Below are 19,464 nucleotides of genomic sequence, written 5' to 3'. Positions count from 1 at the left end.
GACTGTCAACAAATTAAACTAGGTTTTATCACGTCTCAGTAGACACCAATATGGTGACAGTAGTAGCATTAATTATAGAACAGACTATATTCTATAAGTAGTGGTTGTAGTAAGTAGTGTTTACACTTGTTGGTTGTTATAATATAATATGAAAGCTGTGATCGCCATTGAGTGATGTGACAGTATAATACATACATGTGAAAGTAAAAAAATAAGTATACGTAGGTATACCTATAACAGTTATAAAAAATAAGTAATTTATAATGGATTATCTCCATCATATTGGTGTGATTGGTAATGTAAATTTTAAATTTTACTTTAGGTATGCAAAGAAAATATTGTTTGGGCAACACTGTGTATTTATTATAATGGTCAATATAAAAACAATAGTACCTACCTACACTGAATAATAGTTAAATAAAATAAATTGTATTCTTTTGAGTTGTGCAAAATCAATTAGTCGCCCATCATTTTTTAACAATTTTCAATGTCACATTCACGAGGAGTTAAGGACCTGAGGTAAGACTAACATTTATACAATTCATTGTTTGTTTGTTGTCGAATGGGTTCATATTGCATTAATCAATTTAACACACTGCAGTCACGATTCGTATCAATTTTATAATATGCAAAAAAAAATTGAATATATGACGTACGTCTACGACATATAGGTGTATAGTTTTAATAGTAGGTAAGCTTTTTATAATTTTTACACATTGAAGTATCAATACATAAATAAAAAGTATATTTTAATATTATATACTATGTACTCAGTATGTAGGTACTTTCCTAACCTAACGTGGTTTTGGTATAATAGTCATTTTACATGAATAGGTACTTTATTTATGCTGTATAATATTCAATTAAATTAACAACCATATACGAAATAATAATATTTTTCTTGTTTAAGATAGCATTATTAGTTGCATATGGCGTTTCTAAATCTAATAATAACTTATAACCTATTTAATGATTCATTCAAATATAGGTGAATGAATTCATTCATAAGATGTGACCAATAAAATTTTGTAAATAATTTATAAAAATAAAAAATCAATAATTAAAATTAACTTTTTATAATAATATGATGTTAAATGTTAAAACATGTATTGACATGTTATATATACTTATAGTTATCTTAATAAATGTTATCTATGTTAAATGCTAATAAATATAATATTAAAATAATCATTATTGAATGTATAATAATACTATTTAATAGGTAATGTATTAATTTATTTTGCCTATATCATTGTATAATATATATATTTTCTATTAGAATTTGGTGTTATTCGATGCACAAATTACAAATTACCTAAATATTATTATTGTATCAATAGCTTATCGATGAATAAAATACATTAAACAAATTAGATAGATTTAGGTAGGTAACTAGAAATATATATAAACCCGTAGGACACAACTTGTTATTTGTATATAGTTAATAGTTGTATTTATTTTATATTTTTATACAACATACTGGTGGTAATCACAGTTATAACTTATATGTTATAAGTAAGTAAATGCAATAATACAATTATTTTCGTTATAATTGGGGCTGTGAATGCTGTAATTATTGTGAACAACAGTCAAATTTTCATATCCCCTCTTTCAAAATAACTGTGCACACATCTGGGACCTATGAGGCTATGAAGTTGTATATTTGGTATTGGTACATTATACCCAGGGATGGGTGAAATACTCAAAATTCAGTATTGCGATACTAGATAGTAGATACTTGGATTTAGAGTATCGAGATACTTGATACTCGATACATTTGAAAAAAATAGTCATAGCCATAGAATTTTTTTAAAATTTTATTTATACACAATTAGCCAATTAGGTAGGTTGTGAATCTAGACAAATGCATTTAACTTTAAAATTCCGAATATTAGCTAAGTATAAATATATTATAAAAAGTCAATTATTAAATAAAATAAATTATAGATATCATAATATCATATTATTATTTTTTTTTAAAAATACTAATTTTTCAAAAGTAATGTCTGATAATTTATTCCTGATAGCCGGTAGGAATACGCCCCCAAACTCCCTCATAAATAATTCTAAACAAATTTGGAATTTAACATTGGAAAACATTTTACTGAACAACTGAACGAAAATTTATACCGTCCAATTATTTTTTTTTTATATTTGAAATTTAATAATATAATATATTACTATTATTATAATTTTTATAACTAACCTGCTACAGAGCTTCAAAAAAAATTAAAACACATTTTGTTGGGCGTTTTTTTATGTTTTTCAGCTTTATATATACTTTTTTAATACATCACTTTATGCAGCCACCTTATATCAATAATATCATTAAGGTTAATTTTAGTTAACATTTATTTTTCAATATTCATTAACATTAAACTTTCTAAATGCTCTTGTGACATTGAATGTCTTCAATAGTTTTTTACATACTTAAGAGAAAAAAATCCAGTTATTTTATTTCACTTAGAAGCTCTTGTCATTAAAAGATCATTCATGTTATTTTTTCTTTTCTGAGCACCACTTCACACATACGATACATTATAATAGGTAATAGTAATATACTAATATATTCATTATCCATAATATACATAGAAAACGGGCATGGACCAACATTGCCCCTAAAATAAAATTTTCCTTAGGGCCAGTATACCAATTGCGATTGTATAATATAATATACTAAAATGCTCGCAAATTAAAACTTATTTATTGATAATTGATTACTGATTTAAGTGACTGGGTCTTTTATAACAGTATCGGGAATTATATGAAACAAATTATACTGTAATGTAACTAATATTTAATTTTGAAAAATTAACGATCAAAAAATAATTTGTACATTGTGAAAAATGTATTTATTTATTTTATTTATTATTATATAAAGGGCACAAGGCCCAAGGTGCAGTTATGTATAAATACTCATAAAAAAATCAGTTATTGTAGTTTTCATTTATTATATAATAATTATAAGTTACAATTTATAACTAACACATTTTCCTTATAGGTGTTGTAAAATGTTTTGAGCGCAATTGGTAAACTAGAAAACATACTATATACAATGTCATATTGTCATGTATTATTAACGTAAACGCAAAAGTATTTATTTCATTTTTAATTAACCAAATACCTATTAATAAAATAAACTTAATAAACTGTTTCCAAATTGTATATAGTTTGATATTATTATTATATTATTAATAACATTTAAAACATAAAATAAAAATACCGTGCTGAGACTGGAGCCTCGTAGTTTGGTACGGACAGGGCCCACCAAGAAAATCCTGATTTCCCGATAAGCCTATCCGCCCCTGTAACTACATGAATACAAAATAAACAAGCTGATGACTTAAGGGCAAAATATGACATCATAATTGGTAGACGGTTTGCCGCGACACGTAAAAGTGCTGGTCGTGTCGTCGTACGCGTAACTGTAAGCATCCGGACAGGCTGCCTTGAAATACGCGGGATAGTTTTTGGGCCACGAACTGCTCTTACAAGTTGCCGGGGTTTTGTGGGCGCCTCGGCAGCAGTAAGTGTCTGTGTTGAACTTCGCACAGGCGCTCATGCACGCCACCACACTGGAGCCGCTTCTAACTGCCAGCTCAGACGGACATTTGCTGTTCAGATCGGACACACAGCCGGCCGCCTTGCAGTCGTACTTACCTTTTTTACTGCTTGTGAAGTGCGTGGTCGGCAACATTCTGATTGGCAGGTTGTAACCGTCTACCAACGACACGTCGTAGAAGTCCAATCCGCCGGCACCGATGAACGTCATTTCAGCTAGGGACACGGGCGGCACGCCCCCGGCACCATTGCACTGGAGTTTGTTCCCTTTATCATCAAATCGTAACGTAATTAAATTTACGATATAAAATTGGACAGTATTTGTAGGCAATCATTTTTTTTTTAAATCTTAAAATAAGTATGTAATACACTTTTTTAATTACAAAATAATGATTATCTATCCATCTCTTATAAGCTAAGCTTGAATTAGGGATAAAGGAAAATTAAATTAATTAAAAACAGTAAAACAAATTTTTACATACGTGGAAAGAAAAATAAAATAAAAACATAAAGTAAATAATTTTGATATTAAGTAAAAGATTACACAAAATAAAGTATATTTGAAGAATACTATATTATGTTTATATATTGAGTATTAAGTTATCATTATTGGTAGTGCTAGGGTAATGTTATACCGCACTGCGGATGTGTTGCCTAGTGGCACTAAAGGTACCTTTTAGGACCACTAAAATAAAATACTCTTACTTACTAATAAAAACATTACAAAAATGATTCTTTGTAGGAGATTATTTTTTTCTTAAAATCTGAATTAAATACTCTTATATTTGTATAGTGAGAAAAATTATGTTAAAATATGAGACCTAGATGTAAGGTGTATATAAATTTAACTTAACTCATCTAGCTGACTTGGAAAATATTGGAGTAATCATATATATATATATATATATATATATATATGGTACCTATTATATATAGGCTATTATAATAATATATTAAATATTGTACCTTTTGTTACTACATAAACGCGTTAACTATTTAAATAATTACATTTCCATTGTCAACATGTCTTATCATTTAAGATGTAATAAAAATTACTCATGATGGTTCTCGATTAATTCATCTATAGACTATAATCTATATACTACCCTTTTCCTAATAATATTGTAAAGGTTGAACGTATCATAATAAGCCGCATAACTTACCGCAATCGCCTGTTTCGCATTTTCCTTGACCGTTACATCTGGTCCTGGCCCAAATCCTGCCCGCCCAATTTTGAGGCGTGTTAAACGTACGGGCTTTATGGGAGCCCAACGAAAATCCGCCGTTTCCAAGATGTTCGTGTCCCGGGTTGCCTTGTATGCCGGGCCATACAGTAAACGGACAGTTGTTTTTTATTGTAATCACGTGTGCCATAGCGACGGCAGCTGTTTGAACAAAAAACAATATAAATTTAAACTCCATCTTGAAAGTTGAGTCTGGGGGATTCTAATAGGTATAGCAGCATACGATAGAACTCGCAAGCTGAAATGGCAATGCTGTCGCATATTATAATACGTTTCGTTTATATACCAATGTTAACCATTCAACAATAATAATTTATGATACACCTACCTAAAAAGCTACAGAACGTTTTTGGGGTGTGTACACGAATCATTGGCACGTTATTAATGAGTTGAATATAATTGTTTTTTTTTTTACCTATTAGGTAACGTACATAAAGATTACAAAAAATAAAGATAATATATGTATGTGTTTATGGAAACCTTGTTATAAAATTAAAATTTTTAATATGTTTTTATCTCATACCTAAAACCTGTTGCATGTACGACGTACATATAATAATATTATAATATAACTTATAGGAATAATATTGAAAATACTCTGCTAATACATTAGTTCTTATACTGGATATATTACACTTATTTGAACTAGTTTAATGTTGGAAAGCTCAATACTCAGATAAGGAAATTTGTCAGCTTTAGGTATTATAGGTATATCCAGGGCTGTATTTAGTATTTAGACACTCCAATTAGGTACTTACAAAATTCATATCTCTATTCAGCTCTTTCAAATCCCCCCTTCAAACATATACACACACACTCAGACATAGGCGAAATTTGGGAGGTGCTGGGGTTGCTTAACACCCTCAAATTTAATATTAGCATCCCCAAATTATCAATAGAATAATCGAATTTTTGACAGATTTGTCAGTTATTAATATTGAGAGAGATCTAAGCAATACAATTGATAAAGATAAAATAATAAATCATTTTGCTATGTCTCAAAGACGTATATCATTAATATAATATTTAAATAAAAATAAAAAATGTATTTACCTATACACTTTAATGTTTTTTTTTTTTTACTTTCTTGATTTTTAATCAAGTAAGTATGGTAATTGAAATGAAAAAAATCTAAATTTATAAAACTTTAAGAATTTTTATTTAATAGGAAAATGATAAAAATTAAACAATGTAACTTAATTGTAATGAGTAGGTGGATAATTAATGTAGCTTTAACATAAAATATTAAAGAGAGATTGGGTATCACACCCAAGCGGCGTGAACAGTCCTAAAATGTCTATTTTTTTTAACTTTTCTCCAAAACTATTATAGCTAAAAAGTTGGTTGATAGCTCATTAAAAGGGATTATTAAGTAGATACAAAATATGGGATTAAAAATTTTTAAAAAAATTATTTAATTTTTTACAGTTAAAAAAATAGTTATATTTTGCTAGATTTTCATTTAGTGTTGTAGATTACCGAAACTGGAGAACGGATTTTGTTATTTGGGGTCTTGTTAAATTCACATTGGCTAGGAGAAATGCTTTGAAGATTTTCAGAACTTTATCTTCAACCGTTAATTCACTACAAAGCTATAAAGCTGAAAAACAAAAAAAACGCCCAATAAAATGTTTTTTAATTTTGTTTTGAAGTTCTGTAATGAATTAACTATAAACTTCTGAAAATCTTCACTGCACTTCTCCTATTCAATGTGAATTTAACAAGACAAAATTACAAAATCCGCTCTCCGGTTTCAGAGATCTATCTCACTAAATGAAAATTAAAATAAAATATACATTATACATACAAATTGCATACAATTAATAAATTTCTAAAAATTAAAAATCAAGAAAGTTTACATGCCGATCTCTGACTTGGCAAGCGTTTTTTTTTCGTGTTATTTTATTATAAACTATTAATAATTACAGATAATAAGTTAATATGATGAATGCATGAATGGTGTTGTAAGGGACTGAGGGGGGCTTTGCCCCCCACATGTCACTTTAGTCAACATAAATTTAGCCCAAATTGCGCCTATGCACTCAGCATTAAACAATAAACAATAATATAAACATATTTACATATAAAAGTGCTTGTATTTTATATACATTTTAATTGTACAATTCATACACTCATACTAAAAGGTACTAGCACTCTGATTACTAACAGAATATATTTATAAAGGTACAATTATCTATTTATAATGTATTCTAGAAAAAAGTAGGGGCTAGTAAGGGGGTAAAAACACGATTTTTTGAAGGGTAAAGGTTAAACCATTTATTGTAATTTTAAGTACTTATTATCTATTTAGTCATGTGTATTATGACTGTAAATTTAATTGTAATAATTCTTGTTTCCTTTGTTTGAAAAATTAAAATAAATTATTACTATAATCATAATATATATTTTGTTTTCGTTATTTTTTTACTCAACTTTTTTTGGGGAGAGAGGGGTATTTGTTAATATCTAACCTGACTTATGGGTAATAGTCTCAAAAAGGTTGGGAACTGCTGATATAGGGTACATGTACATGATTAGAGGGAATAAACTATTGTTTCAATTTTGTACAATTGTAATTTATTGCAATTAAGTTATAGTAGGCAGTAGCTATAGGTGCTATAGATATACCATGTATGATATTATTATATATTATAGATACGAATGATACTATAAAGAAACTGTAACAAGAAAGTTTTGATATCTTCATATCTACTTAATTGGCTTATTACAAAAATAGTGCATTATTAAAATTAGATATAAGTAATCAAAACATCCAGAGAACATAATATTATAATTCCATACAATAATAAAAATTTAATATTTGGCGATGTTTAATTTATAATATTTACATATTATTTTTTTTTTTTTTTAAATATTTTTAACATATCTCTTATTTACGTGTTTTCAGTTTTTATTTATTTATATTCGTGTCTTAACCATTAACTTAAAATGTAGTTTTTGGTGGTAGAAAATCGGATCTATATAGATGGTAGGTACAAGTAACATCGCAAAACCAGATTTAATCAAAACCTTCTAAAAAATTAATATACCTAACTAAAAACCTTGAAATTTTAATATGAAGTTTCTCTTAAACTGTTATTACAAAAAATAAAAATATCGAAAATTTATTTTCACGATTTATTATTATAAACGTTTAAGATAAAAACGTTTACGAAATAACAAAAAAAAAAAAAATATAAACAATTTTGTAATAAAAAATGCTGTATTATATATTTATTTTAACATCTAAAGATAGAGAATTTGAGACTTACCGATCTATTGTGAAACCTACAAACAATTTTAAGATCTATAAATAGTGTGCAAAATTCCAGCTACCAGTAATATTTTTCAATATGAATATGACAATTTACAAACGTATATATTTGTCAGATTTTAAAATTTTAAAATCCAGACATCTACATGAATCAATTAATCATTGTAGTACTATTATATATACCAGACATAAATTGTATGGCATTAGAAATTGGAATTATACATAGAGGCGGTAGACCCAATACCAATGATTTTTAGTTCTCTATCATTTCACATTATGGCAAATTGCTACCTACAACAAAGCCTATATAAATTAGTATAATAATATATTAATTTGTAAAAAAAAGGATTTTGCACGTTGATAGAAAAGTAAAATTGAAAATTTTTATTTTTTTTTAACAAACGTTAAATTGCATTCACGAATTAAATGTAATAACTATAATTAGTATTATATACAATTTTAAAGAAATTTAACGATTGAATCTGTGTTCGATCCGAAATTAATTATAGTTCTAAATGTTGTACAAATTCAGTTCTGTGAATAAAATAATTTGTTCTAATATAATTATTTATTGTTTTTCAAACTAAAATAATATTTTTGTAGGTACTTTAATGCCGATTGCTGATGTCATAAAGAAAAACAAGAATTTTTACACAAATGCAATTTTAAAAATTTATTTTATTTTTTTGGTGTAACTCGGAAACGTATAATTGTAAATATATTTGAAGTACACTATAAATTTTTCTTTGATTATTTTGAAAAATACTAGGAATTTCAATTTTGACCTACTTGACTAGTAATTACTCATAATGCATATTAAATTAAATTTGCCATTAAAAACCATCCTTAAAGTTAATAATCCAAGTATTTTTTTAACTATAATGCCTACTTGCCGTGTAATAAAATAAAAATATATCATTGTAAAATTAATTCATTTCGCTCTGCCTATAATCTAAAATAAAATAATTTACCAAAAATCATTTTTTTAACGCGATCTACTGTTTATTGTTTTGATCGAAATATACCCAAACATATCTTAATACTGTCATTCATCACTTATTACAATGCGTCAATGATTCACATCGTCGCCCTATGATGTACACCATACAATACTTGTATCTACTTATTATAGTACACTTGTGATTTATTTCATTATAGTTAGGTCAGTATATAAAATGTAATACAATATTTTTCATTAAGTTCTTATACTGAAAATTTTAAAAATAAGCTTAGCATACAGTCACATATTTTTTATGAGTGATTGAAGTTCAAATTTTGACCAAATTACTTACACGTATATAACATAAATGATTCATTTTTGGATTTTCCAATGGTTTTTTATTATTTTACTTTAATTTATATAAATATTAAAATAAGGTTAGGTTATATAATATGTATTATTATTTATAATTATAGCTTATATATGTTATATAATTTATAAATAATTTGTTTTTTTTCATTGTCAATTTTTCTTTGACAATGTATTTAATAAAAAGATTGAGAACTCAGATATTCTAAAAATTGTCGATAACTTTAAAGATGCAATGCGGCAGGTTTTGACAGAGTAACAATTAAAATATTAAAAAATATTATTGATTTGATAATCAATCCACTAGCTTACATTTATAACTTAAGTATACAACAAAGTTTTTTTTCTGATTTTTTTAAGGTTGTAGTAGTTAAGCCTCTTTTAAAGGGTGGGGATTGTAAAAATATAAACATTTATAGGCCAATATCCTTGCTGACAAGTTTTTCCAAAATTTTAGAGGAACTAACTAAAACTAGGCTAATTACTTTTTTGGAGGAAAATCAACTGTTATCTAATAACAAATTTGGTTTTAGACCTGGCTTAGGTATTGATGACGCCCTTTATAGTAGGTACGACACAGTTTATATATAATGAACTATATACTAGAAGCAAAGTAATTTTTTTGGATCTAGCTAAAGCCTTTGATACAGTAAATCACCAAACTCTACTACTAATATTACCTAGTTTTGGAATAAATGACCGCAATCTAAATTGGTTTCGTAATTATCTGAAAAATAGAAAACAAAGAGTCAAAATAAATAATGTTACAAGCCAAGATAGTTATATTGAATATGGTGTTCCTCAAGGTAATGTTCTGGGTCCTATTTTGTTTATTCTATACATAAACTCGGTATGTGATCTTAATTTGAATGGTTAGGTAGTCTCATATGCTGATGATACGTGTCTACTTTTCACGGAAAAATCGTGGGAATGAATTCATTCTAAAGCCTCAATTGGTATAAATAAAGTTTATAAATGCTTTGGTGAAAAAAATCTAATATTAAATGATGGTAAAACTATGTTCATGACTTTTTCCATAAATAAAACTCTCACAAATGTGAACGCAATAACAATACATAGCTGCACTAATAGTGAAATATGCAACATGCACACTTGCAATCGTATTAAAGAAGTCTCAATAATAAGGTACTAAGGGATTATTTTTGATAACAACTTAAGATGGAATTTTCATTCGCATAATGTAGTAGGGAAGCTAGACGCAATAACATATAAATTTAATAAACTCAAAAACTTGATGCCAAAAAAAACTAAACGTATGATATATTTTGCCTTGTATCAATCGATATATTAATATGGTCTATTAGTATGGGGTGGACTGGGAGATGACGCCATTTTAAGACAGTTGTAAGTCAATCAAAATAATATAGTACGAATTTGTTTATATAAATGTACTCTGGAAGGATCAACTAGACAAAATTACTTAGATTTGGGCGTACTACCTATTCGATCACTTTATAAAAAAATTGTAATTATGTTCATTTTTAAACGTCTAATAAAAAAAAAGTAACCCTTTTTATAAAGACAAAAGAGAAAATAGAGTCTATAACATTCCTGTTAAATATTCAAAAAAATCTTTCGGTCAATCATTTGTTGACTATCTGGGGCCTACCTATTTTAATTTGATGCCTTAAGAAGCAAAAAAAAAATATTCACTTACATCAAGCTAATGTTAAAAATATTATTTATAACTGGTTATTTTTAGAATTAGTCTAAACTTTTAATTTGATTTTGTAATTAATGCCTCATTTTTATTGTATGTTAAGTATTAAGTAATAATATTCAAGAAATTGTGTAGTGTATAGATGACAACTTGTTTTGTTTTTTATTACTTTTATTTTTCGACTGTATCTATTATATATTAATTTTTTATGTACATAATCTAAAAATTGTTGTTAAATTCTTTTAAAACTGTATACTCCCAATCCCTAACACAAGCTTAGCTTAAAAGGGATTGATAATCATAAAATAGTATATAAGTTAATATCTTTATATTGTTAATTTATGATTTAAATTTAAAAAAAAAATGTTTACTTAATAACGATGAACGTAACCTTTCTTCAATTGTTTAAATCCATAATATAATTTTACTAAATTTATTAATAAATTTAATATTTAAAAAATCATTTTAATTTAACCTGTAAGTTCTACTTGTACGTATAACAGATAAATTTCCTTTCTTGAAAATTGTTTTACTTTTTAAATTTGTAACAACTGGACCGTTTTTACATTAAGACGGTTTAGATTAATAGATTGTTTGTCTTTTTAGCTACACTAAATTGTAAATCATTTATTTTTATTTTTATATAAGCTAAAATTGATAGATGGAGTACGTAAGTCCTAAAATGATTGACTGACTAAAAACCAGGAGGCAAGAGTAGTAGGTCAGTATACAATATCCCTAAATAATAAATGATCACTATTGGTATGTATCAGTCAGTAAATCATAATTCATAACACAGCACAATGTCTTTTGTACAAAGCTCAATCAGCTCTTGGATTCCTCTTTTTAAAGAGCCAACAAGTATTTATTATAATATTATATAAATAAAATGCTTTTATAAGTTCTTTTAAATCACACTTTAAGTATAATAATAATTATATAACATTCTAAGTGCACATCTGCACATTTTATCTCCACGACTCTGTTTTATAAACGATGCATATACAATTTATGTCAGCAGGAACAGAAATAATCAATATTACGGATAATACCGGGTAAGAAACCTACTACAAGTACCTACTACCTAATAAGCTTTAATATATTAGAATGAATTGACATATTATTAAACTTAAAAGTAAGTATATTATCAAGGGCATATCAAAAGCGTTTTAAAATATTTTAAACTTAAAGTGAATTATAACTAGGTATGTAAAATAATAATAGATATGCATCATTATTATATAGCTTCAGAAATCACAATTTTGTAAGATTTTTAGTCGCCACCAATTCTTTTCTGAAATTTTTTGGCACTTTTCTGTGCCTATATATTACATATGAGATTCAGGTTTGCAAAACATTCTTCAAAGTTCAAGTGGAGCGAGAACAAATGTTTGAGTGGATGATATTGCTAAAATATTTGTGAGTTTTGGTATAAAGTTTGAGCCGACAGCCGTAACTTTTCTGTACATAGTAAAAATCAGATTTTTTATTAATTGTTTGAAAAAATAATTGACAATTTTAATTTCCTATTCAAGATTTGTACTCTTTAATTTTACCAAGGTCAGTAACCTGTTTCAAACCCATTTTTACAAAAGTTGAAACAAATATAATTTAATATATATATATATATTAGTATATTACTTATATTATACGAGGATTGTATTTAACGGTATTATTTGTACTTAATGTGTATAATTTTAAAACATTAAATTAAGATAAAAATATAAAATGTTTAACGACCTCGCTGAAAGGATAGTCGTGACGGGTATCCATGGTACAAAATTGCAATGATTATTAAAAAAGTTAACTTATAATATAATTTAATATGACCTCATATACTTACAACATATGCTTGTAACTATAATACCTATATTATATGTGCTGCATAGTGTATATCCAAGTATAATCATATAATATATCGTGCATATGCGTCACACAACTATACCTGATATATAAGTAGGTACCTATTACATACACCAGAAATAATAATAAAATCTTTAAATCGGCCAGTCGATGATTTTTATTTAAATATTTCACATTTCACGGTATAAATAAAATCATATAATAAAACAAAAATAATATGAACCGTGGATTCAAATATTCCCAGTCAGTGGTCGTTTATACACTCATGCTGACCGTTTCCACTGTTGTACATTACACGGACGCGGAGTGCTGGGACACAGGATGTCAACTGGACTCGTGGTTGGTCAAGGGTTGCGAGCAGTACGACGGAATGACAGAAATAAAGCGTAAGCCGTGTGGTCGCGGCGGTAAATCCGCAGGCCACGTGTATTCCTGTTGTTACCAATTGAATTCGATCGATTCCTCTCGGAAATTGTGCCGGGCCACGGAATGCATATCGGATTCAGTAGGATCGGATCACCATGATGCATCAAGTAGCGGCGATGGCGGTGGTTGCAGCTCACTGCAGTACCGGGGCACGATCGAGGTTGCAAGATCGCCGTGCGACAGGGGCCACGTGTACTTTTGCTGCAACAGTACGAACGATCCTTCGGACGCTGTGCAACTGAACAAAATCGGAGACCTTACCTACTATAGTTTGGGGTTGACGGCGTGCGGCCGGACGTACACCGACGACGACATGGTTGCGGCGATAGCGTTCGGCCATTTCACCACTCCGAATCCAAATTTTGATCCCATGTGCGGCAAACGTGTGAAAATAATCGACCCTACTACGTTGAAATCTATAGTAGTGACTGTGAGAGACAAATGCGAAGCCTGCAAGATGAATGATATCGATGTGTCTCCGTCTGCGTTTGAAAAACTTAAACCGAAAATTGTTGGTAGATTCAAAGTCGTTTGGGATTTTATTTGATATACATTATATATGGTGTAGTCGTATGGGCTGTACTTTATAGTTTAAATTTGATATAGTATACATATAGGTATCTGATAATATTTATGTATACTTAAATAATAGTAGATCCTATACCGATCCTACCGATTTCTGTTCAATTATATACCTATAAAATTATTCAATAATATATAATATTAACAATTATTATATTCTACTATGGTGTTACTTTTGTAATATATTTAATTTGAAAAAATTAAAACGTGTTAAATTACTTAACATTTCATTGAATTAGTGTTACTTACTGATTTTTGGGTTTCATACTCGATATAAAGTTAAAATATATCATTTATTTTTACTACTTACTTAAAACCTGTTGCACATAAGTATTAAAATAAAAAATATAGGAGTATGTATACTACTAAAGGAACTCTGCTATTACCCGATTTAAAAAATTAGACTTGTTGGGATCTTGTGCAATCATAATTTATAGCACTAAAGTTGTTGTATTTACCATAATATATATTATGTACTGCACAGTCTGTGATCAGGTAATTTTTTGAAAATGAATTGGTTTATTAATACATAAAGTGTTTTTAAAAATAGATATAAGTAATCAAAAAAACTCAAGGGCATATTATAATTTCATATATATTATATATTGAACCTAAATATACCTATGTATAGATTAGATGCATTCAAAAAATAAAACAAAAAACAAAATTTTAATCTTTGGTGTTGTTTAATTTACATATACTATATTAAGTACTTTTAATATATTTTTGATTTTAGAATTATGTGGTTTTCAGTTTTTAGTTTTTATTTATTTATATTCATGCCTCAACCATTAACTTAGAATGTAGTTTTTGGTGGTAGAAAATCTAATCTATATAGATGGTACAAGAAGTCAAGAACCATCGCAAAATATGATTTAATTAAAATCTTCTTCAAAATGGTGTTTTTTTTTGTATTGCTAAAAACCTTGAAAATTTAATAAGAGGTTCCTTTTAAACTATTATTGCAAAAAATAAAAATATCGAGATTTATGGTCAGATTTTTTTTCATAAACGTCCAAGTTTAAATTTTTACAAAACGACAAAAATATAAAAATAATTTTGTAATAAGAAATTCTGTATCAATTATAAATTATTAATTTTCATTTTTCACACCTAAAAATATAAAATTTAGTATCTAACTATTTAATTGCTGACTTACTATGAGTCTATGAAATCTACAGATAATTTTGAGATCTATTTTATACTGTGCAAAATTCTGAAACCAGTAATATTTTTTCAATATAAATATGACAATTTAAGAACGCATTTGTTAAATTTTAAAATTGTGACATTTCTATATAAATTGAATCAATTGATATTTGCAGTACTATGCTAAATGGCAGGGGTGGGGAACTGGCGGCCCGCGCTACATTTTAAAATTACATCAAACAATTTCAAAGTCAATCGTCTATATTCTATGCTAAATTAAAATGCATATTTTGAATGACCTTTTTTTTGCTCTCTATACTCTGGTCCGATAAATTTTAATTTCCTAAAAATTGGCCCTCTAATAATTTTCAGTTGCCCATCCCTGCTATATGGTATATCTACTACCAGTTATAAATTGTATAATATTTGGAATTGGAAATATATAGACGGTACTACGGTAGATCAAATACTAATCCTTCTTTATTATTTTACACTATGACAATTTGCTACAACAACTCTAATTTAAATTATTGGTATAATAATATGTAAAAAAAGGATTTTGCACTTAAATCGAAAAAGGTATTTAATTATACAATTTTTTAAATGTTCATTACCCCTTTTGGCATTTGTTCTTTATTTACTCTTTCGCTCACATTACTCTAACATGTTTTTGCATTTATTAATTCTTTTGAAATTTGATTGATAAAAAATCAAGATTTTGTAGAAATTGACAGTGGCGTCGGAGAAGAGGGGGCAGAGGGGGCAATTCTGAGAGGTCCTCAGATATAATCCAAAGGGGCAAAAGTATACTATTCCCCCCATACTACATTAAAATTAAAGGATATACTCGTAAATTACGTAATACGTTTAATTTATACGTTTACTTATTCAAAATTGGTCTCATTTTCCTGAATGTGCGTGATAATATTATTGTTTCTTTTATATTTAATTTATTATATTTATATTATACTATAATTATATCAATAGATTCATATGATAGAATAATTTTTATATTATTATATACTACCTATATCAACATTAAAAGAATAAAATATCAAGAAAGGATTTCTGTTATTGATCAGAAATATATGTATATATATGTATTATAATTGTTATTAGGTTTTTATGTTTCCCCCCCCCCCCTCATGAAAAATAGTTCCTGCGCCACTGGAAATTTATGTATCCTCGCGTGTTAGATCCAAAAATTATTACATTTCTAAATATTGTACCATTATTTAGTTTTTAGTACTCGTATGCACTGAATTTAACGTTTTTTGGGCTAAAATTATATTTTGGTACTAATGAATAATGATAGCCGATAGATACTTTATTAATACTGCTGCAGTTATCATTAAAAAAAAATGTGATCAAGTTGAGAGGTATCGTTTTACTGTAGGTATTATATTATATTAAGTGTCAATAGTAAGTCGCTGTAATAAATCAATTAAAGTTCAGTGATATATCATTGTATAAGAATTTTGAGAGTTGCGCGGTCCATCAATTCCAGACGATTTTCGGTTTTGTGACAAAATATTATCCTCTGTATTAACATTGTAGAAAATGTAATAAAAGATTTCACATAAATAAATTTATATCTATCAAAAAATATTTGAAATACATTAATACACAATACGCTGACACGTTGATTTAACAGTCGGTTAAATTCTTGAATTCTTTTAAAATGTAACTAGTATTATATTATGATTTTAAAGAAATTAAACGATTGAATCTGTGTTAGCTAGGTCTCAAAATAATTTGTTCTAATAAAATTATTGTTTAATATAATATTTTGGTAAGTACCAACAGTCTAAAACTACTAATATAATAGTTAAATGCTGATAGCTAATGTCATAAATAAAAATGAGAATTTTTACGCAAATGCAGTTTTAAAAATCAATTTTATGTTTTTGGTATCCCTAACTTGAAAACGACTAATCGTAGGTAAATACTTGAAATACACTAAATTTAAACGTTTGCCTACACACAAATGTCGTAGCAATACATTTTTGGCATTTTTTGATTGGTAAATAAATAAATTATATGACTATATGAGAATGAGAAACCTTGTATTGAATTTTTAAGGGATGGTAAATTGCGGAAAAATTACACCTTTTCTAAATCGATATGTAAACTGCGACAAAAAAAATATTCAACATTATATGTACAATCTGCGACAGTGCGACAAAACCGATAAGATACATTATATGGCACCTACTACCTACCTACAATGGGTGTATGGTGTATATACTATGTATATAGTAGTAGCTAGGTACATATTTTATTTGAGCATTCCCATGTTTTATAACTAATTTTTGATTCCTATTTAAATATTAATTATTTGCCATTCTAGTTAAACATTGTTGTAAATTCCAAATTCCATATTAAATTAAATGTTAAACAACACAGCACTTCTTATATTTTTTCTTTTACTGACATCTAATACTAGTAAATACTAAATGTATACTAACTACTTATAAAGGAATCGATACTAAAATAATAGTGTACCTATCGCGTAATTGCGTTAAAATTTAAAAATACATTTTGATTTTGATTATCAATTTATATCCAACATAACATAATTAATTAAGCGATAAATATACATAATAACCTACATAGATTACTTATATGTGTATAATATGATGTATACCTTATAATTTATATGTGCTATTGTATCAGTAGGTAGCATATAGTGAGTACTTATATAAGATATCTATATCTATATGTTTTATGTATATAAAATAAATTGCCGCAGTCTGTATAATGTATTTATCTTATCGATTTTTTCGCAGATTGTAATAGGTATATTGAATTTTTTTTCTTGCCGCAGTTTACTTACAACCGAATTTTTACCCTACAAATTATTTTTTATCAATATTTATAAAAATGGAAAATCTTAAATGTCTACCTAAATAGATCAAAGAGAGACGAAATATTTTAAAATATATAGCAAATTATTGCATAAACAATACGGACTATGGTAGGTACCTAATTTGTTTTCGTTTTAGGTACCTACATGGCTACATTAAAGAAATAAAATGGTTTTAATAACCGAATTTGCGTAAACATTTACATTTTTCCTTAATTATACTTAAAAGTACTAGAAATTTTAATTTTGACCTACCAGGCTACATATAATGTATAGGTAACAAATTAAATTTTCAATCAAAAACCATCCTTAAAGTTAATAATTCAAGTATTTTTTTAACTACCTACTTCCCGTGTAATAAAATAAAAATATATTATTGTAAAATCAATTCATTTCGCTTCGTCTATAATCTAAAATAAGATTATTTACAAAAATCATTTTTTTAACGCGATTCACTGTATATTAATTTGATCGAAATATACCCAAACATATCTTAATACTGTCATTCGTCACTTATTACAATGCGTCAATGATTCACATCGGCGCCCTATGATGCACACCAAGGTTACATGTACAGTTGTACTTATATTAGTAGGTCTGTCGATATGGGCGATACGTGAATGTGAATACTACTTCTTCATAAATATAATGAGAAAAAAAATTTTTTTTTATGAACAATTAGTATGCAATTTAAAGTTTTTCAATACAATTTGTTTTATAGTGAAAATCATGGACAGCACAAATAACTGTTGTACAATTGTACTATTGATTAAGTATACATATCATATATGTTTATATACTTATACTTAAGAGGACGCTATACCCGCATGTGTTGTTTCTGTCTTATACACGCATAACATAGTTAAATACTGTTTTGCGCGGAACAACTTTACTCCCTCGATATTTATATCAAAATTACCAAAATTTTAAATTGTATTGTGAAGAACTTTACCTGTGTTGTAGCGTTTTAATTTTTTTGATAGTGGTAACCAATAATTTTTAATAATTAAATGAAAAAAACCTAAAATTCTCAAACCGATAACTTTAATTGCATTCATGTTATCAAAAAAATTAAAACGCTACAACACAAGTAAAATTCTTCAAAATGCGATTTAAAATTTTGGTAATTTTGATATGAATATTGAGGGAGTAAAGTTGTCCCGCGCAAAATAGTTTTTAACTATGTTACGCGTATATAAGACAGAAACAACATATGCGGGTATAGCGTCCTCTTAAAAGTTAAAATATTATACAATCTAAAAAATGACAAATCAATTACACTTATCATGCACAAATATTTTGTGTTTACTCAGAAATAGGTTGTATACTTCAATACTTGTCTATTGAAGGAATATAAGAACATATACAAATGTTATAAATTACAGAGAACGTGGTAATATTATAAAAGTACAACACACATTTTTTATGTATGGTATATTAATTCAAATATATTTTAATTTTACAGGAAACCATTCTCTTATTTCAAATCAATTTTTATATCAATTATTG

General features: G+C 27.2%; 2 protein-coding genes across 3 annotated transcripts; one reads left to right on the top strand and one right to left on the bottom strand.

Moving 5' to 3' along the window:
* Positions 1-474: 474 nt before the first annotated feature.
* Positions 475-13,905, top strand: LOC113556275. Of its 2 annotated transcripts, XM_026961128.1 has the most exons (2): positions 475-519; positions 13,177-13,905. In XM_026961128.1, exon 2 carries the CDS (start codon positions 13,198-13,200, stop codon positions 13,903-13,905), a length of 708 nt encoding a protein of 235 aa, XP_026816929.1. In that variant the 5' UTR covers positions 475-519; positions 13,177-13,197. The 2 variants fall into 2 exon arrangements, with proteins under 2 accessions (XP_026816929.1, XP_026816928.1); XM_026961127.1 differs by lacking the exon at positions 475-519 and having other exon boundaries at positions 13,108-13,905.
* On the bottom strand, positions 3,052-5,072 carry LOC113556276 (pathogenesis-related protein 5-like). Its single transcript, XM_026961129.1, has 2 exons — positions 4,725-5,072; positions 3,052-3,828 (listed from the first exon to the last, which is right to left on the bottom strand). The coding sequence occupies exons 1-2, from the start codon at positions 4,981-4,983 to the stop codon at positions 3,344-3,346; spliced, it is 744 nt and encodes a 247-aa protein (XP_026816930.1). The 5' UTR covers positions 4,984-5,072; the 3' UTR covers positions 3,052-3,343.
* Positions 13,906-19,464: the final 5,559 nt, after the last annotated feature.

The sequence above is a fragment of the Rhopalosiphum maidis genome, chromosome 4 (assembly GCF_003676215.2).
Source record: "Rhopalosiphum maidis isolate BTI-1 chromosome 4, ASM367621v3, whole genome shotgun sequence".
NCBI lineage: Eukaryota > Metazoa > Arthropoda > Insecta > Hemiptera > Aphididae > Rhopalosiphum > Rhopalosiphum maidis.
The sequence above is the reverse complement of the archived record's forward strand: the minus strand, read 5'-3'. Positions and strand labels throughout refer to the sequence as shown.

What these genes read in the sequence shown, in the direction of transcription:
- LOC113556276 (XM_026961129.1), bottom strand. Translation starts at nt 4,983, where the DNA reads ATGGAGTTTAAATTTATATTGTTTTTTGTTCAAACAGCTGCCGTCGCT. An exon ending in ATGCGAAACAGGCGATTGCG is followed by an intron (nt 3,829 to 4,724) that starts GTAAGTTATGCG and finishes TTGATGATAAAG; the next exon opens with GGAACAAACTCCAGTGCAAT.
- LOC113556275 (XM_026961127.1), top strand. Translation starts at nt 13,150, where the DNA reads ATGAACCGTGGATTCAAATATTCCCAGTCAGTGGTCGTTTATACACTC.